Genomic DNA, 26,773 nt, shown 5'->3' with positions numbered 1-26,773 from the left:
TGTGTGTGTGCGCGTGCATGTGTGTGTGTGTGCGCGTGTGTGTGCGCGCGTGTGTGTGCGCGCGTGTGCGTGCGCATGCATGCTCGCTTGTTACATTAGTGGGGCACCAGAGTAAAGGGTGACATCTCTTCTTCAGATGTCAGAGGTAGCCTCAGTGTACCCCGCATATATCTTAGATTCCTATATTTATGCATGTCATCCTGACAAATTGCATTGTGTAAAATTCTGCAGTAGGCAAGGTTAAGGTTTGCCCATTTTTGCCTTTGCAGGAAAGCTTCAAGTATTGCTAATGCCACACAAGCATTCTAATGTTATCTGATACAAAATATTGCCACAGGCAGTGTTTCAAATGTTAAGAGATATTGAGTTAAGCTATGCATCGTATCACTAGGCAAATGCAATTGTGTCGTAATCTTTCTGAAACTCTTAACAATAATTTCCCCAGATATTTTTTATATTCTGCAATCTGTTGCCATGGCAGTGCAAATGTCTCTCTGAGTACCAGTTCTTGCAAGGCATGTAAAGCTGCTTTGACTTACAAGACTATTCAGCACTCACTTTTCATTTTTTACATTTTCCTTTTGTAATGACTCAGCCGTGCTCAGTTTTCATTTGCCCTTCCCTTTTGAGGATGCATGCATGGTTCAAAGGGCACTGGCTTCCCTTTATTTCTGTGACTGATGAGTCAGAGGCTGTTGTAAAGAGTAATTTGTGTAGCGTTTCAACAACTGCTTTTGACCCATTTCTTTCTATGTTGGTGTCGACAAAAACCACAGGGGGGCTTCAAGAAAAGTGCAGAAGGTTTCTGTGAGCTGTAGTAATTAATGTTTTTAGAGTGCACAGGGAGAAAGTGCTCCAGTTACCAATTAACTCCACATATTGAACCTGAGTTGACACACCCATGCACCCATGTGTTCTTTTGTAGCCTGATAATCGTTGTGAGAACCAAAATGTCCTCAGAAGGATATACAGAGCTTAAAATAATGGGAATTGGGAAGTGAGGACACTTGTCATGGGAATGTTTTAGTGTTGGGACATAGTTTTCAGCTTATAATTAGATTTAGGTTAAGGTCAGATGTAGTCATGTATAAGTGATGTTAGGGTTCTGGTTAGGGAGCTTGACGTTGTCAATGGAAACCATTCAAACGGCTTCACAAGGATAGAAGTGCAAGATTTATTTTAGTCTGTCCAATTATGTGCAGTGTCAGTGTTTCCTGCATGAGCTTCAGTGCTACGCCCAGGCTGTCATAAACTCTGCCGTAATATCACCCCACAACATAATTTTCAGGAACCATCGATTGAGACATCTCTCCAAACTCCCACCCGGGTCCCTAAAGAGCTAGATCATCTATCTGTACAATCGACTGTTTGCAGGCCCATATCCCAGTGTCATGTGAGTTTAGCTAATAATGACATAGCTTAGCCCGCCCACCCCCTCTTATCTCTCCGCCCCTCCTATTCTCCCACCCAGTACCTTTCAGCCGAGGTCTATTGTTGAAAAGGCAAACGGCAGGTTTTGACATCGCTGAGGCGGGGCTGACAATGGAAGCCCCCTGCAGGGGACCTCTTTAGTTTGAGTGCACCCTGCTTGACCTCCCCCCTCTCCCATTCTCATTTCACAGGGAGCTGTACATGAATCAGCAGAACACATGGACTCCTTCAAGCCGGCCACTGAGTAGATCACGTACAACAGCAGAGGGAAGAGAAGAGTACCTTGTTTGACCCAGACAACTGCTCTTACCACCTTTTTTATGCTATTGTATGTACCCTGTTAAGGGCTATACGCAAGCATTTTTTTCCTTGCTGTTTCATTGTATAGTGGACTTATACAAATAATAATTAGCTTCAATAAATAAATAGATAAATAATAGCTGGTGGACTTGTTGGGGCAGGGAATATCTTTTGCTTGCAGTTGTAACCCCCCCCAGTCCATAAACCTGCACACATTTTCATTCATGCTGGCCATGAGCGTACCGGCCCAGCAGAAGCCCAGCACTAAGAGAACAGGAAAGCGCATCACTTTTTTCACCGACCAAGGCTTAACGATGAAGGAAACATCTCAGCACCCAGAGGGCCCATACTATGGTCTGAGTGGCCCTGCCTCAGAGCCCGGACAAAGCGAGGCTGCTAGCACTGTGTCCTCCAACCCAGAGGCCCCTCACATGTATCTCAATTCGGTCATCTTCAGCCCGGATAAGGGTGACCAGAGCCGGGGTCACTATCAGCAAACAGTGCCTCTGAAATGGGCTCCCCAGGAGCCTGGCCAGCCACAACAGCCGCCTCAGCCCCAGCAACAGAGAGCCGTAGCTTGGACTGCAATGGCTAACTGGGGACAGAACTTTGCTAATTACCTGGGAGGTGTTAATGTGACTGACTCAAGGCCCCAGGCTGGGACGTTTTCAAAAGCGCTGCACGAGACCCCTGGCTTGCAGCAGCCACAACAGCAGCAGCAACAACCACCTACCAGGGCTCCAGACAAGCCAGTAGGGGCCAACCCTGCTGGTGAGGTCTACAGAGATGTGGCCAAGGCCAGGGACCTGGAGTGGGACCAGCAGCAGCAGCAGCAACAACAACAACAACAACAACAACAACAACAACAACAGCAGCAGCAGCAACAGCAGCAGCAACAGCAGCAACAGCAGCAGCAATCCCAGGCGTTTCAGCAACCTCTTAAACCAGGGGCACTCAATGCTCAGCAACACAATGTGTCCAACCCAGGGGGCAGCTCAGTCCTACAGCCGTTTCAGTTAGCCTTTGGCCAGCCCAAACAGCACCTAGCAGGCTACTACCAGACCTTCCAGGGCAACAGAACAACCTTACCCAACCTGAATTACTCAACACAGGCAAAGCCCCCACACCAGTTGCAGCAGCAACAGAAGCAAGAGCAAATACATCGGCAACAGCAACACCACATTATCCAGCAGCAGCAAATGCAACAGCAGCAGCAACACCATCAGATGCAGCAACAGCAGATCCTCCATCAACGACATGTACAGCAACAACTACAGCAGCAACAAATGCAACAGCAACAACACATACACCATGAGCAGCAGCAAATACAACAGCAACAGCAGCAGCACCAAATGCAGCAGCAAATGCAACATCAGCAGTTGCCACAACAAAACCCTCATGTGCTTGACTATTACCCCAGCTCACAAAACACACACCCTCACCCACACGCACAGCCTCCCGTGGTGGTACACTCCCAGGAGACTACTGTACCTGCCCCACCAAAGGTCCAGGAGCCCATCATCCAGGACATCACGCCAGAACCACAGGAACCTAGTGAGTCCCTGCAACCTTCTCTCCAGCCTCAGTCGCAGCCCCAGCTACAGCCTCGCAGATCCAGGCGGCTCTCCAAGGAAGGTGGGGCACCGTCCGACAACCCCTTCCTCATCTCTTCCTCTGATCAGTTGGGCCCGGGGCCGCCAGGCTCCTCCCAGAACGGTGCAGTGGAGATCCAGGCGGCGCCGACAGGGGTCATCCAAAGCACACGCAGGAAGCGCAGGGTCTCTCAGGAAGTGAACCTGGAAACACTCGCACAGAAGGCCTCAGAAATGGAGTCTCTGCCATCTCATGTGGTTAAGGTGAGTAAGCTGGATGTCAGCAGCAGTGGGTCAGTGGGTTAAGGCACTCTCATGGTGCGTTTGTAAGGTTGTGAATGTTTAGTCTAGCTTTAGTACTCTAGTCCAAATCTGTATATCGGATATTGCTGCTATCTGTGTCTCTCTGTCCCTGTCCTATTTTCTCTCTTTCTAAATCATTACTTATGCTTTCAACTGTTAATAAACCTGAAAATCTACGTATTAAAAAAAAACTTGACTAAGTTGTAGGCTGTGTGACAGAGCATATAGTATTTACGCTAGTGTATATCTATCACTGTAAGCTAAATGCCTTTACTATAGCTTCAGGGCCACTTTGTGAGAGCTAAGAATCCATTTTGATTATGGTAAGTCAGGGTATAATTGCAATGGGATTTTTAGCTCCCCAAGCAAATACGGGTATGGGAACAAACTAGGTCTAATACATCTAGTGGCAGGTAAAGCCTGCCAGGATTTGTGTTGTTTGTAATTAATGCTTTTTCAGTAAAAAAATACTGTCAACACCCTGTGAACACAACAAACCACAGCTGAATGGTACAGTCCACTCTGTCTATGTAGATCGTTCTGTCTGTATCTCTCTTTGTACACAGTGCAATCAGTATACTGAGTAACGGTCCCTGCAGACTGCTGCGTTTTTATGATTTCCCCCAAAATGGCTTGAAATGTCATATGGCTGTAGTTTTAGGTTAGCTTTTAGACTAGCTGTTGCTTTAGCATGGCCATGCCCTGGGTTCGCCCCACAAGTTGACCGAAACATACAGAGAGAGGCTGTGTGACTGTGTCGGTTACATGCCTGTAGTGTACACCCCCCATCCCCCATCCCCCCCACGGTAGAGTGAAACTCCACCCTGGCAGCACCCTCCCCCTTCATACAGGGGTGGGGGGCTGGCCTGCTCTGCTTGCAATGCTCAGCAGAATACTGCTTTCTCCCTAGCCGTGGTGTAGGGGCTGGAGTTTTCCATTGGGAATAATGAACAAGGGACCCAGCGCAAGTTCGCAACCACAGTCCTAAATATGCACGCTTCTCCTTCCGCTGCTAAATGCGTTGGCGCAGTATGGCCACATCGTGCAACAGTCCTCATCTGACACACAATGTGGTCTTGGTTTTCATGGCTTCAGAGTGTTCTTCAAAGTTGATGATTACTCAAATGCATACGCACGCTGGTGCAACTCATGCCCAATCATTATGGTTACTGCATGCAGCAATGTGAAGAATGCCATTGCAGGCATACCCTTTGACAAGATCCAGAGCAGCTTATCTTTCAATAAAGTATTGAGTTTCAGCTGGCAGAATTATTTTGGATGTCATCATATCTTGTTGTGGAAATCTTACAGATAATGAGTGCAATATACCACCCAAACCCTTGTCTTAATGCATTTTCAGAAGTATATTTTCTATTTAGGGTTTCTTCCTATTAATAATGCATGCATAAATCAGTCTCATGATGTTGTATTGACTTCTCTGATTCATACCGCATTTGCTTGCTGATTCTCAGTAGTTTTACCGTCAGCTTGGTTGGACAATGAGCAAGCCCTATTATTATTATTATTATAATTATTATATTGGGGGGGGGGGGGGGGGGCTTTGTGCTTTAGCCCTTATTTAGCCTGTGTTCATTTAAATTGTTCTTATAATGTGAATGCGAATGCAGAATCATCTGAAGTGCCTAGCTCATCAAGATTAAAATAGTAATGGCAATGAAATACAAGTGAAACTCATAGCTAGCATATGAGACTATCAATGATTGATAAAAAACTTTTGAAGAATATAACATTACAAAGAAATTGAGTACCTCCTTAGCAGATTTACTTGAAACAATAAGCAGCATAACCAGTTTTGATGTCACTATATTAAAATATTGTGCACAATAGCTTCCTATTCAATAACAGTTGTGTTAAGCCCTAACCACACCAAAGGGTCGCCATGCAACTCCTTGGGTCCAAACAGTTGCAAGGAGTTGCATGGTGACCCTTTGGTGTGGTTTGGGCCATTGATGTCCATGCGTTGAACCACTAGGGACAACGCACGTCAACGTGCAACAGGACTCATATCACACCACTGGGACAACGCTAAAACCGTCTCGACCCTTTGGTGTGGTTAGGGCTTAAGTCAAGTTTTTATGTAATTTGGTTTACAGATCAGCAGGTTCACATAAAGGTTATCAATATTTTACCATTAAATTTAAAATCCCACTGCCTCTCATGTACCTGTAGTATTTCTGCTTACCCCTAGGGGTACACATATTGATTGATTGATTGATTGAATTGATTGAAATATTTATTAACAGTTTGCAGAATTACAGTACATTTCAAGCACAAACTCAATACAAAGGCTGTTAACTGTGAGTGGACGACCCAATTAAGCATTACACTTGTTTACAAGAGGGTCCACCATGTTCAATTCATCAAAACATTTAGAGAAGTACAAATAGACACTTCTATATAGACAAAACAAAGCAGGAATTCATCATAATACCCACATTTAGCTGCTGATTACTCATCCAGATTGGTTTGGAAATCTATCAGTGGAATTTAAAAACACAGATCATCCACAACATCATAGAGGTTTCCACCCTATGTATAGTTTACAAAACTACAGACACTGTAACCTAACAGGTGACCCCCCCCCCCCCCCATCCCCTTCCTGTATCTTCCTTAGGAGCCACATAGGCCATGGAGCCCCGCTGAAGCAGAGGGTCTGAATGTCAAGCGGCCAAGAGATGACAGCCTCCTGCCTCTTGTCATCCCTGTGTCTGTACCAGTGCGGAGACCCGACCCCTCATCCCCAAACAGGGAGGACGGGGCAGCTCTCGACTCCACCGGTTGGCCCCCGAGACCCCAGAACTTCCAGGACCTGGGCAGAGCCGACCATAAGCCCTCTGTCATCGTCACCCGGCGACGCTCGCACAGAAACAACTTGTCAGAAAGCTCAGGCCAGGTGAGTCCAGTGTTACATTTTTACTTTCAATGCCTTTCTGGTGGCAGTGAGACTAGGGGAAGTAGTGGGATTTTGCCTTCAGTACATTTCTGTTTTTAAATGGAAGTGAAAGTACATTTTGTTGTGTGACACTTTATTCTTCTATAATCTTTGCCACAATCTCCATCCATCCTTCCTTTTTTATTTTTTATTTTTAGCTTAGCTTCCCTCTCCCGATCAACGGCACCCCACCCCAGTATGTTCCTGAATCCGTCTGCCCCCATTTCAGCCCCCCACCCTTTGTCCCCTACTCTCTTTCAGCTGAGGTAGATTTAGTGAACTGGGTGCCCTGTCCCAGATCAGGAAGATTAACAGGGCTTATCCATAGTACAGGATAGAGTGGACTATATGGTACTGGTACATTACTGTATGTACTGCACTGCACAGATATCTTGCTCTCTCAAGGATTTCCCTGGATAAATAATCCAGGGAGTGCTGTTGTGTGTGTGTGTGTGTGTGTGTGTGTGTGTGTGTGTGTGTGTGTGTGTGTGTGTGTGTGTGTGTGTGTGTGTGTGTGTGTGTGTGTGTGTGTGTGTGTGTGTGTGTGTGTGTGTGTGTGTGTGTGTGTGTGTGTGTGTGTGTGTACTGTGTGCGCGCGCACACTACCTATACTGCATCAGTGTCTTTTCTTTACATTTAACATTGTAGTCGGCTTCCTGTCTACACTGTCTCATGTAAACAAAAACAGCCTAAAATACATTTATAATGGATGTCCAAAACAAAACCCTGACATCACTGTACCTCTCCCCAGAATGGCGGGACAGAGGGCGAGAAAGAAGACGACGGCAAGAAGTCCAAGCGCCGACCACGACCCGAGCCTCTCTTCATCCCGCCCCCTAAACCCGGCACCTTCATCGCCCCGTCTGTCTACTCCACCATCACTCCTTACCAGAGCCACCTGCGTTCCCCAGTCCGCTGCATGGCCGACAACCCCCTCACCATGCCCCCTTACACCCCGCCGCCCATCCTCAGCCCTGTCCGCGAGGGCTCCGGTCTCTACTTCTCCACCTTCCTGTCTTCTGCTGCTGCCAGCAGCCAGGGTCTGCCTCCGCCCGCCACTCCCAAGTCAGCCACACGCAGCCTGCTACGCTCCAGTGAGTCTAAAAAAAGCCCTCCGGTCTTCCTGGATCTAGATTGCATTGTTCACTTGCTGGTTCTTCTCAGACATCTAGCCTCTGGAAGACAAGTTGAATCATAATTTAACAATCACAGGAAACAATTATTTCCTCCTGCCCATGAATATCAGTGTATATCTATTATCTAGTCAGGAATATAAATGTTCATTATTTTCTGGAGTAGCAATCTAATGATTAGCTTAGTGTTACAAGTGAAAAGTCAGAATATTTGACTGTAATGTGAAAATGGAACGGTAACTGAATGGCGTACTCCCTCTCAAAGGTGACAAGTCTTGTACCTGTAATAGACATCTATTACCACTGTTTACAAGAAATATGGTTTGATGATATTATTGAGTGGATATTTTATTTTTCTGCTCCTTTAGACAGCTGTGACATCACACCTCCTATCCTATCAGCCATGGGCGAGGCCACTCCAGTCAGCATAGAGCCGTGAGTACTCTGCAAGTCTGCATATCCACATTACCCTCCACCAAACCCTCCTCTGTTTACAAAAGACCAGAGCTGTGGCTGTCATTCCTCGGTGAAACGAATTGTGAAATAGTGAAACTTGCAGTAGCATTGCTATGAATCATCAACAGCAGCTCTGCTCGGTTTCTCAAACTGTACACACTGGGATCAAGACTTGAAAAGTCTTGAAAGGAGTCCCGGAATGAATAACGGTGACTTCTGAAAAACCATAACCCGCCCTTCCAAAGAAGCTTGCAATCTACCACTGTTGCCACTGGTATCTCCTTCCCTGTCAAGCATCTAGCTATAGCCATAGACATTTTTCCCTCTATTCTCACCACACTGTCCAATCTCCCCTTCGATAATAAAGTGCCTCTTGTCAGAACAGGCCCCCGTTATTAACTACTGAATGAAAGCCTAAAAGCTGACTCAGCCTCAAAACTAGCTAGTGCCACAACTGTCTGTGTGTCTGCTCCCAATGATAGCATGAACATTATTTTGTTTGGAAAGTTGGAATGGCAGAAGAGTGTGTGCTGATTCCCGTGGGCTTGAAAGGAACAGAGTTGGATCCCATTGGATTTGACCCAGATAGAGTCAATTTACCAGCAAAATCAGTGTGCTAGGGTGGGGAAAGGGACTGGGAGAAACCAGGATGCATTGTGGGAGCCGTTCACTGACTGGTACCAGCTGTTGAACAGTCAGGCGGGGACAAGAAGCAGCCAGCGCCCCATAAATCAGACTTTCGGCCCAGCCTGCTGCTGCTCCCATACATGCACCCAGCCATACAGGCTTAGCTTACCCCAGCCCACCCACTCACCCTGGGGGTAGGCTGCCAGAATACACATATACTCAGCTGGAAATACTGCAGGCTATGAGGCCTGAGAGGGGCAAGGGAGGGTGGGAGGAAAGTAACATCCTTGGATAGGAATAGTTTGCCAACATGATGCAACATGATTACAGCTTATTTTCCATTTCCAGTTTCCATTTTAGCTCTGAATTGCTTTTGAAAGACTTGTGATTGCAGAATCACAGAGTCAACTTTTGAGTTCGTAACAATTGTTTTATCGATAAAAAATTCTCAGTTGACATTTATGTCTTAGAACTAAATACGAAAGCATACGATAAAATATCGTATTTACTAATATCGTTTACTAGTACATTAACCACAGACCTTAATTTCTGCATAACCAAAAAGGCACATGGCTTTAGCTTATTATTCTACATTCCCATTTCACTATTTCTAGGTACTTTCAGATGGGCAGCGATTAACGCGCCCCTCATGAGCAGACCCCTCGTTGATCCAGGTGACAACGTCTGTGTTAATCGATGCCCGTCTGAAAGTACCTTAATTCAGAAAGTGGATTCTTGTTTTTTAAATAAACATTTTGCCCGTAACAAGATTGCCATGAAATACTATGTGTGTGTTATCTCAAACCGACATTAGTGAGTCATAATTTCACACTGTCACATACTTCCACACTGTCTGTCACTCATTGATGTCATGTCATGTCCCCCAGGCGGATCAACATTGGGCCTCGGTACCAGGCAGAGATTCCAGATCAGAGGCAGCGATCAGATGTCCACCTGGACCAGCACAAGGCTGAACTGGTCTGGGCTCCACTACACGATCTTGAGGAAAAACCAGACTTCCGGCAGAAGGGTAAATAATCCTATGCTTCCCTTCTCTTCTCTTTCCTGTCTCTCTCAACTATATTATCGAATAAAGCGGAAATGCCATAAAATAATAATAATCTCAAAACAAAACATTTCCTTTTTTGCTTAGATTGTTTGTTCTGATTTGTGTCTGGAAGACGTCTAAGGCCATTGAGGGGTGTCTCCAACTCCATTTCATTTTGCAGTGATGCATGTCACGTGTTGATTGTATATAGCAGCCCAGAACATCCACTCAGGACAATGCTGCACTATTCATCACATCTATAAGTGCTTTGTGATGTTCTTCTGTAGTCATGCTTTTCTCTCTCTCTCTCTCTCTCTCTCTCTCTCTCTCTCTCTCTCTCTCTCTCTCTCTCTCTCTCCGCTCCTCTCTCTCAGTGGAGGACCTTATGCACCTGGCCTGCTCCAGTGCAGTGAGTGGCGGCGGGACAAACCAGGAGTTAGCGCTTCATTGTCTGTACGAGTGCGGCGGTGATATCATGGTAGGCATTATGGGAAATTCCCGAACTGACTGATTGGTCTATTGACCAAATATATGCAAATATTAACTTTACTGTTAAGGATGTAACAATAACAAACCCTCATGATACGATAATATCACTACAACAAGTCTACGATACGATATCTATCACAATATAAAAACAATATTTATTAAAATCATTATATAATAATTCCATTTCCCATTTGCGTGTCATAACATGAGCTTTGACTGTTACAGTATATAGCTCTGAGCTCTTGCAAAATCCACCCATCTGTGGTTAATGAGATGCACTCTGCTTGTTTTAGTGAAACTTAAGCTTTTGGCACAGAGCTCGTAGTACTGTCTGACTAAAGCAGTGTTTCCTCAAATGGGGAAACGTGTACCTCTAGGAGAAGTACGCAGCCTCCGAGCCACTATCCATCGTTTAGGAGGAAAAATGTACCTTAGTGACTTTATATTCACTGATGCATCTTGTTATTTATTCATCTGAGCTCTCATGCTGTTACGGCGAAGTGGGGCTCCAAATGCTTCTTTTAGAGTCCTTCGGCCTAGCTGAATTTGTTTCCTCACAAGTTGTTGTGGTTGAAGATGTTCTTTCCCTGTTCTTGCTGGTCTTGATATAAAATGTCTTGATATTAGCGTGTGCATTTATGATGGGCATGACAAAATCGTATTGTTTTAGTTTGAACAGCACTGAACACAGTGATCATGCAGACATGTGTGTAGTTTCACTGATCTTTAAAACATCTGCTAAGGTTTCTTACAGGAGGCATGTTCTGTGAATCAGTGGAAATATCTGCACATTTGATCGCTGTCAATAGCACGATCCTTCCGCTGCTAAAATGTCCCTAGGTACTGTAAAGGGTAATTTAGCTGGTACAATTATGAGGGAATAATACGTTCTTAAGACCAGCACACTATCTTTCCACCATTAATTGAGACAAAACATGGCAGCATTTCAGTAACAGAACATGGCAGTGATCCATATAACAGTGAGTGTGCAAAGTTTAATGGTTTTCTACTGTTTCACTAACATACCTTTTGATTGATTGATTGATTGAACAGTTTGCAGAATTACAGTACATTTCAAGCACAAACTCAATACAAAGGCTGTTAACTGTGAGTGGACGACCCAATTAAGCATTACACTTGTTTACAACAGGGTCCACCATGTTCAATTCATCAAAACATTTAGAGACGTACAAATAGACACTTCTATATAGACAAAGAACAGAACAGGAATTCATCATAATGGAGGTAAAAAGGGAAAAGAAACATATACAGTGAGGGGAAAGGGGGGGGGGGGGTTGGGGGTTGTAACATACCTTACTGGAAGTACTGTATCTACCCTAGATGACATGAATTTATGTTGTTTCTGTTGGACTTTGGCAGTTTTGTAAAACAAATGTACTGTATGTTGATGTAGCGCATGATAACCCAGAAGCAATCCAGTGAATTCACAGTTGATAGAATTCACTGGGAGCTTTTTTTCTTTTTTATTTCATCAAAAGGAGATTAGCACAATGCACCTTATACAGGCCTCATCTGTGAGCCTTTTTATACAAAGGACATGAGTTGTAGCTAGAGTTTCAGTGAAACTCTGTGGCAGACTGAGATGACCGAATGGTCCAGTGGTGAAGTGGAATGGATAGTGGCAGCACTTAACCACCACTTGAACCCTAGCATCCCAATTCTGGATCTCTGGGCATGTCATAATAGTCAAACATTCACTGAAAATGGGTGAACATTCTGCAATAGTACCAGGTTTACAAGCTCCCGCCTTGAGTCTTGCAACTCAGACATGCATTGAGATGGGCAATTTTCGGTGAAGGGATTTTGAGAGTAGAGGGTACCTAGTATAGAGCCCTGTTGGACCCCGAACAGCAACATATTTGGTTTGAGATTTAAGTGGTTAAGAAGTGCACACCAGCTGCACAGTCCAGGCAGTTGTGGTACAAGGGGGCTATTGGGTTTTCACTGGTAGCCATGTTTTCCCGGACGGTTTGACTTGTTTTGTTATCTGATATTCTCAACGCTGTCCCTAGCACACACAAGAAAGCTCCCTCTCTGTCTGAACACTGCCGAGTAAAGGGCAGGGTTTGTATCCACAGAGGCTCGTTTCAACCAAGTTGGCAAGGGGAAAGATTTCAGTCTGTAAGGAAAGCGGGTGGGGAGATGCGATCAATGTCAAGCTATGATTTGTTGTTTTGCTTCTTTTTTGTGACTACTGCTCCCATTTCTTTGCCAGGCGTTGCTTCAGGTGATCTTTCTTTCTTTCTTACTTTCTTTCTTTCTTTCTTTCATCACATGGTCACTATCTGGTTAATACACATTTACTTATATATCAGGGAAACTAATAGGATTAGCAAGGAATGCATACAAACAAAATAGCACGCATTTCTGTGTGCAAGGTCTATGTGATATAATTCTGCTTAGTCTACAGGGTTTCCTATGAATATTTATGACTAGGAGTAGGACAAAAGTTCAGTGTGTGCTGTGCTGTTCAGTAATCAGACAAAAACATGGCTATTATAAATATACATAAAGACATTTCTTTCACAAAGTTGTGTTCTAATGACTGCTGGATGAGAGACGTCAAGTTCCTTTAATGGCACAAAGCCTTACAATGGTGTTTGGGGGGGGGGGGGGGGGGGGGGGGGGGGCTAGTTGTTTGTAACTAGCTTGTTATCTCTTCTCTTACACCTGTCGCCATCCTCACTTACAGGCTTTGCAGTAGGTGCTCAGACTGGTGCAAGTCAAACCAAAACACAATACCTTAGAAGCAAGTTCATTCATATGTGCTTCATATAACCGATACTTCCTAGATCATACTTCTGTTATTAAATCCCTAATGTATACGAGCCCCCGGACAAGTGTAGAAGTGGTTGTTGGTTGCAGGCCTTAGCAACCAGCAACTGGTCCAGAGTTGTCAAGGAAACTGTGTGGGGGTGTGTGAGGTAGGGGTGATGTGTGTGTGTGTGTGGGGGGGGGGGGGGTCTGTCAAAGCTCCCACTCTTCTGCAGTCGACAGCCTCACCGTTTTTCTTTTAGCATCCACACACAGTCAACTAAGACAAAATAGCTTTAATGAGAATGTTAAAGTTTTCCCTTATCGCAACGGTATTTGTGTGTGTGTGTGTGTGTGCGTGTGCGCGTGCGTGCGTGCAGGGTACAGGGTGTTCACAATGCTAACATGAAACTTAATTTCCTAGTTACCAGTCGCTTTGTTCAGCATCCGTTTGACAGCATTGCAGAGTGGTGCTTTACAAGCTCATAAACTAGGGCTGGAGTGCCTGTTAGTCCAATCAGATGACTTGGTTGCAACTACCCATTACATAAAGACTCATAAGGCACACAATGGGAGTTATTGCAGTGTATTTTGTGTGCAGTCTCTGTACAGTTTCAATGTGATGAAAACTGACATTATGCATTGTTTTGCTTTTTCAGGCTGCCCTGTCTCTCCTAATGCTGAAGAACCCCATATTCCCAAAGCCTCATCACTTATCAGAATACCACTACTCAGGTAAGCAAGCACCCACTGTATTGGTCACTACTAATGAAATACTATGTGTGTGTAAGTACAGTAGCCTATATACTGTATTGTTGCTGTTGGATGGAAAACGTGAATGTCCAAAACCGTTGGATTTTCGGAAATGGATTTTTTTTTACCCTGTGTTCAGATGGATACAATGTAGTTATTATTTATTTAGTCACACGAAGCGCTTGTTAATACTTTTAATTGGCTAAATATTTATAAAACTCACAGACTTAACTACTTTCAAAGCAAAATAATAATTAATAATAATTGCGATGTGATGCGTCGTAGATCAGCAATTCTTGGTACTTTTTACGCAACATAATTGTCATAGTATAAAATATTGCATTCATTTATTTAAAGAATATATAAACAGACGAAATATGGACCTATAAGGCTTCTTCCCGACAGCAACAATATATTGTTTGTGTACTGTATATGTAACTACTTCAAAGCGTTTGTTAAAAGCTGCATGGAACAGCAGATGAGTGGGGTGTTGAGTGACTACATATGGGCACGTCGAATAGCGTCAGTCACAGAAGAGCAGATTGAGTTGACTTTCAAATACTTTCTAAACTTGGAAGGCACTGCTTATGTTCTATCTAAGCAGTAGACCCCACCCATCTGGTACAGCAAACATGTTAAAACAAACAGAAATATTTCTTTGCAAATACTGTTTAACCCAAGGCTGATCCCTGTATCACTTCACGCATGTCTCTGCAAGTGTGTGTGTGTGTGTGTGTGTGTGTGTGTGTGTGTGTGTGTGTGTGTGTGTGTGTGTGTGTGCGCCTGTGTGTGTGCGCCTGTGTGTGTGCGCCTGTGTGCGTGGGTGTTATTACTTCATCTCGTGTGGTGTTATTATTTCATCGTGGGTGTGTTCTGTTCTGTTATCTAGTTTGTGTGCTGCCCTCCTACATTGCAACCTAGCTGGATATTGTGCAGCCCCCACCCCCCTTCTGTTACCCTGTATCTGTACAAAAGCAACTGCAGCAGCGAGAGTACAGCTGGGGTGGTAGGAGACAGCTTGTGTGTGGGCAGGGAGGACAGTAGGCTTTGGTGTGATGATGAGGAACGGAGGGGACATGGGGCGGTGACTGGAGGATTGTCAGGGTCACCACGATGAGGGATAGATGGGAGGAAATGGAGAGCGAGGGAGACAAAGAGAGGGAGGGGTGCGTTTCCAGCATGTGGTTAATCCCAAGCAGAAAACAGGGGAGCCTTTGTTTATCCAGCCATGTGCATGTGGACTCTGTGTGTGTTTATGTGAGAGTGGGGGGTAATCGGTGTCTGCACACGCTCTGACACACACTTGGACCGGTCAAGTTTTTCTAATGCCTAACTAATGCAGTTTCTCTCAACTCCCTCCTCTCTCTCTTCTTCTATCTGACACTCTCTCTCTCTCTCTCTCTCTCTCTCTCTCTCTCTCTCTCTCTCTCTCTCTCTCTCTCTCTCTCTGTGTCCTGTGTGTGTCTCTCTGCTCCTCAGGATCAGACAGCTGGACCCCAGCTGAGAGACGCCACTTTAACAAAGGCATCACAACCTACAAGAAAGATTTCTTCATGGTGCAGAAAGTGGTATGTGTGGCCCCAGACCAGAGGAAATATTAACAGTTTGTAGTAGTAAAGCTGGCTGGCAGCTGACATGTTGTTTAGCCTGTATTTGTTTGTTTCTGCAAGGACAAATGGCTGATAAAAGATAGATGGATGCAGTACAAGAAGGTTAAACATTTTCAACCAAATTGTCAGTTCATCCCATAACTTGCCATGGAATTGAGCTGTATTCTTTCCAACCTACAAAGATAAACAAGGCAGACGTTTTCAAGATATCTTGTTTGGGAACTGAAGTTGGAAACCTAGATGGAGAGACCAACTAAAATGCGATGGGAAGTAGTGTTTGCTTCCTGCTAAATTCTCTGGTACAATAGAGTCACTTGCTAGAATTTAGCTGGTGAATAGTGCAAGTTCCCTACCCTGTAGATTATAAACACATTAGCAGGTTTACACGGGGGTAGCAGCTTGCTTAGAGTGGTCAACCTAATGGGTTTTCTGATGGGAGACTGTTGGGTATTTTCACAAGCCATCATACTCTGTAATAGAGGTAGAATGTGAAAACGTGTTGCCGTTTAAAGGCTTCATCCTGTTTATTAAACAAGTCAATGGATTAAAGGCCTCTAGCCATTATTCATGTCCTTGAAGGAACTTTGATCTAAAAAACAAAACCAAAAAATCATCGTCTTTGTCTTTGACTAGCTCAGGTGGCCAATAAGTAGAAGGCTGTTCTGCTCCCAGATGTGAATGTATGTGTGTAATGTATACATTATATCATCACTGCCATGTTGCTTATTGCGACCGTAGGTCTCAGATTACTATGAAAACCTGTCCGTCAGCTCACGCCACCATATGTATATGGCCGTCAGCCCGTTGCGCCTCGTGACACGTCACGCCACCATATATGGCCGTCAGCCCGTTGCACCTCGTGACACGTCACGCCACCATATATGGCCGTCAGCCTGTTCCGCCTTGTGACATGTCACGCCACCATATATGGTCGACGCTCCATATATGGCCGCCTCCATTATATGAAGATCACGACACTGACCTCATCAAACCCTGGATAGCCATACATGGAGAAGACTGGATCACCACCTAGATCTGCATATATGGAGCCGGCCAGCAACTCTACATTTGACCTCAAACCCTTAGATCTCCTTATATGGAGCTGACCTGTTCTGACCCTCCCCACCCATCCGTCCATTCAACTGGCCCGAAAATTAAGGTTTGGCCCTACCTGTGCCATCATCAAACACTGTACACTCAAGACGCTGCCCCCCGCTGCCACCCTTAGATCTCCATATATGGAGCTGACCTATTCTGACATTCCATATGTTGATCTGACCGTATCAAACCCTGTACACTCAAGACACGCTCCTTAAATGGCCAGTACAGAATTCATTCCATATGTGGATCTGACTCTCCATGCCAAAGCACCAGCCCAGCAGTCTGCCGTCACCCAGGCAGATGCGTGCACGCCAGAAGCGACCTCGCCCTAAAGGGCGAGGTCGCTTCTCACCCTCAGGGCGTCTTACTGGTATAACATACTGTATGTTCAGTAAACCTTCCTTTGGAACATGATGTAAAAAATAATAACACTATTTAAACTCCATTCCCTGGCATTTGTGTCAGTGTTTTTCTTTTGTGTAATTATATAAACAATTTACATAATGACGAACTCAATAGTAATAAGTGTTTGTGTTCACAGGTGAGCACTAAGACGGTGTCTCAGTGTGTGGAGTTTTACTACACCTATAAGAAGCATGTGAAGATCGGTCGTAGCGGAACGTTGCAGTACGGCGAGGCCGAGGTCCCAGAGACCAGGACCACTGAAGAGGACCTGGACCACAAGGTTAGGCAACAACCAATCACATTCACGTGGATTCAGAGTTCTCAGTCGCCACGACTGATTTCAGTCATTTGGGTTCCATAGAAGCCGCAAAAACTGCCGCGCTGCTATAACTAAAAATGAAAAACCACCTTAACCGAATGTATGCCAAGAACGCGGGACCTCGTTCTTCTCTCCACGACCCGCCTGTGCCAAAACGAGGGAACTCGTCTTTCTTTAATTATTATTATTCTTTGCTTTTACTCACATGTTAGACAGCCTCCACGCGGATCCGACGTGCACACGGCCGCATGCACGCTTAATAGTCCTTTTTCTCCTCAAAATGAGACAAACTTATATATATATTTATAATAATAAGATTTGTGCTCCTTTGGCCCAACAGGGTTCTCAGAGATTAGAGTGTCGGAGGCTGGAGGAGGACAGCAGGAAGTGGGAGGGGTCAGCTGACAGGAAGCCGGAAGTCGGTCCCAACAGAGTGACACAGAACCTTCAGGCCACTGAGAATGTGAGTGGGAGGGCACTCACAAGCCATGCATGTGGAATGAATATATGAATGATTCTTTCTATACATCGTCGCTGTCGGGCAGAAACCAGCTCCATTTTTCAACTTTTTTTTATTTTTATAAATCAGTGCTATTGACCACCCTGTGCATGGATTTTGGGTTTGGTGCAAATATTGAACCATTGAAAAGTATTAAATGCGCAAGACTAACTCCATTGGATCCTCAAACTGTTGGTCAAACCACTCCAACTCTGGAGATAGTTGTTTTTTTTCCATCATCGATGAGAATGATGAAGTCAGGTAGAGAAAATTGTCAAAAGCCTCCTAACTCCACTTGAGCTGTTTTTGGGTAAAGTGATTATTATATTATAACTTAAGGACACATTCAAGTATCTGACTATGTATACAGTCACTGTGACAAGTTGATGGGGCAGTATTGTGTTGTTCTAAAAACATGTTTTTGTTTTTTCCTTCTTTTTCATTTCCTGAATAATTTGAAAATGTTCTGGTTTCTGCCCGACAGCAGAGAATGCGGTCAAAATATCAGCTATTAAGACACACATTAACGTTTCATTTAACAGGATGCTTATTGCAAGGGACATGATTTAAACTGTATATTCCTTACATTCATCATTCACTCTACTAAGGGGAGTGCCATCTCTTTACGGAATCCCCTTATATGTTTTAATAAGTACCATAGTTTTAATCTGATCCTGTCTATGCTTTCATACTGGTATCTCCCTTTTTTCATATTTTTCACATTTTTTCATTTAGGAACAAAAGAACAAAAGTCTGCACAACAGCATTGCTCCTCAAGTGTTTACTTAAAAAACACAGAAAGAATTACATGATGAAACATCATGTAATTGTTTCTTGTTGTGTAGACTTTTATTCTTTTGAACTATCACTCTTTGTCCAGCACCAGCAACGAACTGGATGTGCGCAACCCACTGTTTTGAACTCATTTTGGAACAAGCCCATCCATGGCATGTACTAGCCTGCTTTAAGCCTGCTCTGCTCTGCCATGCTGAACCTAGTCTGACTCAACAAGAATGTCACAGTTAAGAGAGGTCATAGGTTTGCTGCCCTCTACTGGTCATTATTATTAGTTGTTGTTTTGGCTGCCGTCCACGTTCCTGGACTGGATTGTGTAACCTCAACATGTCTGTCAGCAAACAATGACCCGCAAGAAACCTTTATCCCATTTTTCAGATTGCACATGAACTCGATTAGCGTCCATAATAAGCTGTTGACAAAAGTGCTCAGGTTCTTAGTTGATTTGGCTCGTCAGCTGTGCCCCATTTCAGCTGACATTGAGCAGCATTGGCATTAGATTTCAATAGGGTTCATGTTAGTTTGGGAATTTTGATATCAAGTTTCTTTATTAGGATAAACCCCTTGAGATGTACCATCTCGTTGACAAAACACATTCCTCTAACCATTCTGAACCTTGAAAAGAAAAGCATCACAGCCTCCCTCAGTATAGCATAAAATCCAATAATACAACACATTTTGAAAATACTATGTTCAATACAGTGAGTGCAAAGAAAGTTCAAAGTAAGAAGACAGTGCACGTTAAAATTGTATCTGGACCCAGCGTGTATGTCAATCACTTGCTCTTGCACTTGCAAGCACTTGCATTATCAAAAAATGACGTATTGTAACACCTTTACATGATGTGACTGTATTTATTTGTGACGACTGGTATGATTGACACTCGATACAATTTAAATTTAGTTTCACTCAATGTGTGTGTGCAGGCTGTAGCGTTGCTGGTTCGGAAAGGCCAAGAGGATGTAGGGAGGGAGCAGCTTCTTGCCCGGGTCATCCAACCTCCTCAACCCCCGCCTCCCAGCTCCATACCCAAACCACCTCCCAGCTCCATACCCAAACCACCTCCCAGCTCCATACCCAAACCACCTCCCAGCTCCATACCCAAACCACGCAAGCCCGGCCCTCCTGCGGCCAGTAAAGCCCCTCCCAACCAAGAGGGAGAGTTCCCCTGCAAGAAATGTGGCAGGTCAGTATTTGAATCACACGCCATGCAAATTCAGTTCTGTTGTTGTAACTCACTGAGTTAAGATAAGGTATGGATTTCAATGTGTAGACAGTGACACCTAGTTCTACTTAATATAATTAAGTTACACAAAACATGAGTCGCTCTCCTTAAATTAATGGTATTTAAACAAATAAATGATGTGTGAAACAAGAAAAGCTGCAATGTTCAAGAAATCAGTAAATGTGTATTTGCTTCCAAATTGTATGATAATCCCATTACGACACAGCACCAGAAATTTGCATTGCATAACTTGCTTACATAATACCTAATGCACTTAATTTGTGCATTAGGGAGGATTAAATAAATCAGTGATATTGAATGTCCTCCCTATCTATAGCTGTATAGGAATTTGTCTTGGAAATATTTGTCTAAAAATATCGATGCAGACTTGGTAACATAAGATGAAAATATGCAGATATACTATGCATACATTCAGCATTCAATCACAGGATGCAAGCATGCGACAGTGCATTTGAACACCGAGTCAGCAAACATGCAACAGTGCATTTGAACACTGAGTCAGCAAGCATGCAACAGTGCATTTGAGCTTTGAGGCAGCACTCATGCAACAGTGCATTTGAGCACTGAGTCAGCAATCATGCAACAGTGCATTTAAGCAACAGAGTTATAGTTTATAGTTGCAGTGAATGCACAGTAAACTTCTTTGTCCATTAATCCATTTGAACTACATTACATTTGTACACTCTACAAATCAACGCTGAGGATTTTACTGTGCAGGGTGGAATTGCATGCCATTATACATTGTGAACATAGCCATGCATGCTATTGTCTTATGGTTTTAAGGGCTGTGTCCACAGAAAGCGCACCTTCCTGCCATGCATTTCTATGGTAAAGACAAGCTAGATGTCCTCCTCTTACCAGCGTGCATTTGTGAAGCGCACTGGGTGCCTCAAGTAGAAAATAGTTCAACTTTTGGAGAGTATCGCTGCTCATCACTTTCCTATGCAAAGAGTTGGATTGACACAACCACAAGCGTCTTGCTGACAGTGCATGTGTAGAGCTCTGGACATGATTTCCAAAGTGCTCTGCTGCTCAAAAAAGGCTTTGTGTGTCAGCTGGGTCCTGGCTAATGGGGATCTGAATAAACACAACATCTCACTGTCGTCCTGTTGCTTAGGGGACTCTGCTTACTTATGCAAAACTAACCTTCCTAATGCAATAGGACACATTAAGTGTGGCTAATTGCTGGGATTGCATGCAATGCAACTCACTTTGAATCTAGCAGTGTTTGGCAGGTGGTATTCTAGGAGCATACAAAATAATCAATCATTTCCATTCAAAAGAACAACAAATCCTTATTTTAGGCACAGCATTACTCATTAAAGCCAAAAGTTTTCAAATGAATTCAAACGAGCAATAAGAAAATAATCGATAGTTGCAGCCCTAGTTTGGTATAATTTTCCCTTAGAAAAATCTCATAATTAGAGACAGATTTGTCTGATTAACAACTAAAGCCCTGTATTTTTATTTTAGAGTACCGAAGTCCTGACGTCACTCCCACTACCCCTGTGTCACAGGGCTATTTATTGTATTGGAATCCCCATAGCATAGGCAAATCCTAGATAGCGTCATATAAAAACTGTGTTCCAAAATAAACAAACCACCGTGGCGATTTTGTCAGGTATGTGACTGTGACGTTTATGATATTCAGTTCCATTTGATAACGTCAGATAAATTAGTATCTTCTCACCGTCAGTTGATGCTTCATCAATATGAGTAAAATGGCTGCAGTGATTTGTTTATTTCTGGAAAACAGTTATTACTTGACGCAATCTAAGATTCCCTTACGGAAATTCCAATACCAAAAAATAACGCTGTGGCCCAGGGAGAGAGCACCCTCTAGCGGCAGTGATGTCAGACTTTGACTTTGGTGCTCTATCTATACTTTGATATACAATGGTGGCGTGCAAAATTAGCAAAACCCGCTGTTTGAGCTTGTAGAACTGCTTTCTTTTTATTGCGCATTACTCGTAATCGAGGCAAAAGTTGAATATAATTGTGATATTGAGTTGAGGTCATATCCCCCAGCCCGAGCAGGCACCCGGGTATTACTAGTGACACTCTTCCAGCGATTGGACAAGGTGTCAGTAAATAGCGCCAAGTGTCTCTTGGTGTGTATGTGCAGGACACAATAATACCTGCCTGACTTGCTCTGATTAACTAGCCAGATCTCCCATGGCAACGCCAGGCCTGTTATTGCCAGCCGTCTCCTAGCAACTGAAACACAGAGCAGCGGATATGGCATGCCGTGCCCCCTGCCAATGCAACTCTGCCCAGCGACTGTGTACATGATCTGAACACGCCTTCTTATCTTGATGTACTTCTCATGGTGTGTTCACAATTCTTATTTATTTATTTTGAGGCATTTTATGATTTATTGAATGTAGAAAGACAGGAAACCATGGTCAGAGAGAGAGAGAGAGAGGAGAGGCATGCCAGATGAGACGGCGGCTGGATTCGAACCCAGGTCCTCATGCGCACTAGGAGCATATACTGTAGTGTAGTCTGTGCACCAACTGGCTGAACCACCAGGCACCTGTACACATTTTAATTAAATATATCACAAGATTCCAAAGCAAGAGACTTACTCTGTTCTAGGTAGTTATTTGGTCGGAGCAGATGTCATTACTTCTTAGATAAAAGTATCCAATGTCCCTTCTACCCTCCCAGGAAGTTAATTCCTCCAATACTTAGTTTCCCACCACGGTGCCCAAAGCTAGCCAACCACTAAATGACTAGCAGGCCCGCTCTGACCTTTAACCCCCCTCTCCCCTTCCCTCCATGCAGAATCTTCCTGAAAGTGAAGAGCCGCAGTGCCCACATGAAGAGCCACGCCGAGCAAGAGAAGAAAGCAGCAGCGCTGCGGCAGAAGGAGGCCGAGGAGCGGGCGGTGGCCCAAGCCGCCGCTACTGCAGCGGAGGCCGCGTTGGCCGCACGGCAGCAGAACGGGACACGGCAGGTTGCCAGGGGTGAAAGCTCCAGCGACGACTCGTCGGAGGACGAGGAGGACGACGTGGACTGGCACTGAGATGTAAGACGTCCCTTCCCGTTCGGGAGAAAAAGGGTGCGTGATGGGGATTATGTGCCTGAGAGACTCAACTTGGACTGAGTCTTCTGCGCCGGATGCTTAGCTGCTGTGAACTGCAAGAGGAGCTGGTCATCCATATCCGGGAACTCTACAAAACGGGCCAGCAGTCCTGCATCTATGATCTCCTTCAGAGGAGGATCCCTCTGCTGCATATCCAAGGCTAAAGCTGGGTGAGCAGCAGCCCACACTCCATTTGTCTCTGCAGGGACATGGAAGAAGTACTCACGTAGGGGTTGAGAGAGTCTCTCGTGGACAGCGTTGTGTCTTTTTTTTTAATGGCACAATGGGATCCGCCCAGCTTGAACCGTTCACAGACCTGTGCTGTTGAGCCTGGGTGTAGGTGTGTGTCTGTGTGTACTGTGTAGGTACGTTGTGTGTGCTTCCCAGAAGCTCCCTTTCTCTCTTTACCGTGCTTGAAAAGCTTTCAAGAGTTACTGCGTATACACACATGGCTCTATGATGTCAAAGCAACGCCACTGCGCCGCCATCCAGACTTCACATACCCAACGCAGTCTGCAACCCCGCCCGCTCTCTGCACTTTCTGAGCCTCATCCTGCTCAGCCAACATTGGGAATTGTTAGACAGTACCCCCACCCACCTACCTTTCTCATGATGAGCCACAGTATGCATTCATTTGCACTCATTTTGACATATGATCGTTATTGTGAATAGGGTGCAATTGGCGACAGGAGCAGTGCAATGTTGAAACGAATACATAACAGCAGAAACCTGGTGGGGAGACTTATAAAGACAGGCTGTTGTCACAGTTTCTCTCCATGTGAAGGATCACTTCAGACACAGCCGGGCCTATAGGCCCTGCAAGCTGTCGCCTTCTGGTCGGATCCCTTCCACCCACATGGCTGCCAAAAGCTCACTATGAAAGCATGATGCACACCAAATGGGTTCCTATCATTCTATGTGCCGTTCACTCGGCTTGCGTTCTGTGAAATGCCCCGTTTGTCACTTTTATTTTTTATTTTTAAACATCCCCTTCTACATTTTGTTTCTGTGTTGATGCCTGTAATGTTTTCAGCGCGTTTCATCTTGAAATGACAATCAATTTTACAGCGTTGTTTATTTTAATTATTATTATATTATTATTATTTTAATCTGCCAGTGTATCTATAATTGTTTTTTTGTGAATATTCATATTGTTTATTATTACAACATGGTTTTCAACTGCAAAAAAAGATTTGCAGCTTTATACAAGTTTTTTATTGTTTTTGCTCCTTGTTGCCTGTTTTGTAACTGTGAGAAGCCAGAACAAAGTGAGAGATAAAAGCAGAGATTATGTGCAATAGAACAACTTGACCCATGTTACCATGTTCTCTGTGGTTGCCCTGACATTCACTGGAAGCACTGATGTGGGTCTGTTGTAATGTGGGTAACTATACAAACAAAATGATAACTGAGCAAGGTTAACACTCATATAGTGTTAACCTTGCAAACCGCAAGGTTAACCGCAAAATATGTATTTTCAATTTGTGACTAAACTAAATCTTAAGTATTTATTTTGTGTTTTCATTACACATCATGGTCAAATCTGGAGTGTTTATTTTGATGTTGAGTTTGTTGTGCCATTACCTTACGAACGTCTATTTGTGTGCTGTCAGTAGCCTGTAGAATCATTAGAATGAATGTTAATGACTGTAATGATGCAGAAAGACAAAGGCAACAGTTCCTTGTGGGTCACAAGGACCCCAAGGTGCATCTATGGTTTTCTCAGAGTCAAGTTGTCCAACCTATAATTTCACTGACTGGTCTGATGCCTATCAGCATATCACTTTTAAGACCCCATTAACCTTAAGTCACATTCTGTCGCCATGGCAGCAAAAAGGGCTGAAGGTGTTTTGTTTTTTATAAACTATTACAATGGGAAGTTGGAGAGAGAGCATAATAGAAACGGCTATCCTATTACCCATTAAATCCTCACATATTACTGGGTCTATGCACTGTGTGTGTGTTTATGAGCGTGCTTCGAGGTCAGAACTTTAAAAAATAGTCATCCAATCGAGAGAAAACAAAAAACATTTTTTTTATGTTATAATTTATATTTGGAAGTTCTTGTGTTGCCAGATTGTCAGGGGGGCCATTGTTCAGAAATGGTTTTCATGCTGCTTGACATAATTACGGATGAAATTGAAATTGCCACGACAAGCCTAGCTGTAACCTTCCTCATTTCATCTGGACATATTAAGGGAATTTGCAGAGGAGAAAAAAAGGTTTATTTAGTTAAAGAATATGAAATATATATATATTAATTCTATGTTTGCATACTTTCTATGCTATTTTCCTATGGGGTTCAACTAAATGATGAAAATGGAACGGAATCTCAAGCTTTTTACTACAATGTAAGTTATTTGTTTTCAATTTGATTTTTACCACCTGTGTTTTTAGTAATGATATACAAAGCACTGTATATTAAAGTTTTACAATATTCACGAAAGAATGTTATTCTCATCATTTAACTTTTTTTCATCATTAATTGCCACATGCTTATTCAGAACGACTTGAAATAAGTTAGCTGGACTGGCACAGGTTTAGGGGGAGATGGCATATTTTTTGCCAAACAAAATTAAGATTTTTTTCTTTTTAACCAAGGGACAGAGTTAATTCACCAATTTGCCTCAAGAGGACAGCATTGACAAAGCAGTGATGGCACTAACATTACATAGGAAGACCAGAGGGGGGCGATATTGTGCAGAAATGACTCCGGTAACTTCCAGCCTGCTGTGTTCCATTAGTGCCTGTGTCTGATGGCTCTGATGTTGTGTTCTTCCCAGATGTGGTTGTTAGGCGGAGTCTCCAACTGTATGGTTACAGTTTGGATGCAGCGCTGGGTTGTCTCTGTGAGTGTGTGGTGGCCATAACCGTTACTGTAGTGGGCTGGCGCTGTCTTGTTTCACCTTGATTGTGGGTTATGCATAGTGTGTGTGTGTGTGTGTGTGTGTGTGTGTGTGTGTGTGTGTGTGAGAGAGAGAGATACAAATCAACTTTATATAGCACTTTTCAAAAAACACTTTACAAAGCTCTTCACAGACACAAATTTTCCTCTTACTCAAGTTTGTGGGAATACTGTTTATATATATATCCTGGATGCAGGAAAACGATGGCAGCACCTCCAACTAAGCGATGTGCCATATTGCAGTGTAGTTTGATAATAATCGAACTTGTCACCTGTTTAGGATGTGGAGATCTGACAGTGGGGGATTGAATGATGGAGGGGAGAGCTGCCAATAGCAATATGTGGCTCAGATGTGTCCTCAAACACACTCTGCAGTCTGCATCCTGCATGCCTGCTCCAAACCGTGCACTCTATAAACCTGAGTGTTCATTTAACTCAGAGAGTGAACAACATCTGCACACTCTCTGAGTCACAAATGGATATGGTTGGATGGAGTTAAGGAGGTTTCTAAACACAGCGAGAGTTCATCGGTTCATCTCACAGCTGGGGAAAATCACTGATGATGTGAATCATCAGTGTGACTTCAAATTATTTTAACGAGATAAAAATATCTCATTAAAATATATCTGTCTGTTCTCAATGACAGAACAGACAGAACTCGGATCAAGCGAGTTTGTCTCGCGTGTGTCATAATCTTGGATACTTTGACACATTGGACTATGTGCAACTTTGTGCAACCGTTTTTAAATATGGCTCGGATCTCAAAACAGTATGAATGGAAATAAACTCTTTGTACTTTCTGCCAAACTCATCGTTGATGATGTTAGGAACTTAGGATGTGCGGTCCATTCATCAGCGAGATGCACAAACCACGGGTTATTTTTCATTTCCACCCTTGTAATCATCTCCATATCTCTCCAGGCACAAGCTGCATGTGTGGAGAGA

At 43.9% G+C, this 26,773-nt stretch overlaps 1 protein-coding gene across 3 annotated transcripts in view; it reads left to right on the top strand.

Annotated features, from left to right (window-relative positions):
- The window catches only part of mideasb (mitotic deacetylase associated SANT domain protein b), a 28,408-nt gene extending 3,045 nt beyond the window's left edge, over positions 1–25,363 (top strand). For all 3 annotated transcript variants that reach the window (XM_079527663.1, XM_079527665.1, XM_079527664.1), the window contains 12 exons: positions 1,623–3,587; positions 6,262–6,540; positions 7,331–7,673; positions 8,081–8,147; positions 9,683–9,825; positions 10,218–10,321; positions 13,767–13,842; positions 15,340–15,428; positions 17,113–17,256; positions 17,636–17,758; positions 19,516–19,775; positions 22,623–25,363. In XM_079527663.1, coding sequence (XP_079383789.1) covers positions 1,956–3,587; positions 6,262–6,540; positions 7,331–7,673; positions 8,081–8,147; positions 9,683–9,825; positions 10,218–10,321; positions 13,767–13,842; positions 15,340–15,428; positions 17,113–17,256; positions 17,636–17,758; positions 19,516–19,775; positions 22,623–22,863 — 3,501 coding nt within the window. In that variant the 5' untranslated portion in view covers positions 1,623–1,955 and the 3' untranslated portion in view covers positions 22,864–25,363. The remainder of the gene's footprint in view (positions 1–1,622; positions 3,588–6,261; positions 6,541–7,330; positions 7,674–8,080; positions 8,148–9,682; positions 9,826–10,217; positions 10,322–13,766; positions 13,843–15,339; positions 15,429–17,112; positions 17,257–17,635; positions 17,759–19,515; positions 19,776–22,622) is intronic.
- The last annotated feature ends 1,410 nt before the right edge of the window (positions 25,364–26,773 follow it).

Source organism: Electrona antarctica (genome assembly GCF_951216825.1).
Source record: "Electrona antarctica genome assembly, chromosome: 18".
NCBI classification, from domain to species: Eukaryota; Metazoa; Chordata; class Actinopteri; order Myctophiformes; family Myctophidae; genus Electrona; species Electrona antarctica.
This window is presented reverse-complemented; position numbering and strand designations above follow the sequence as displayed.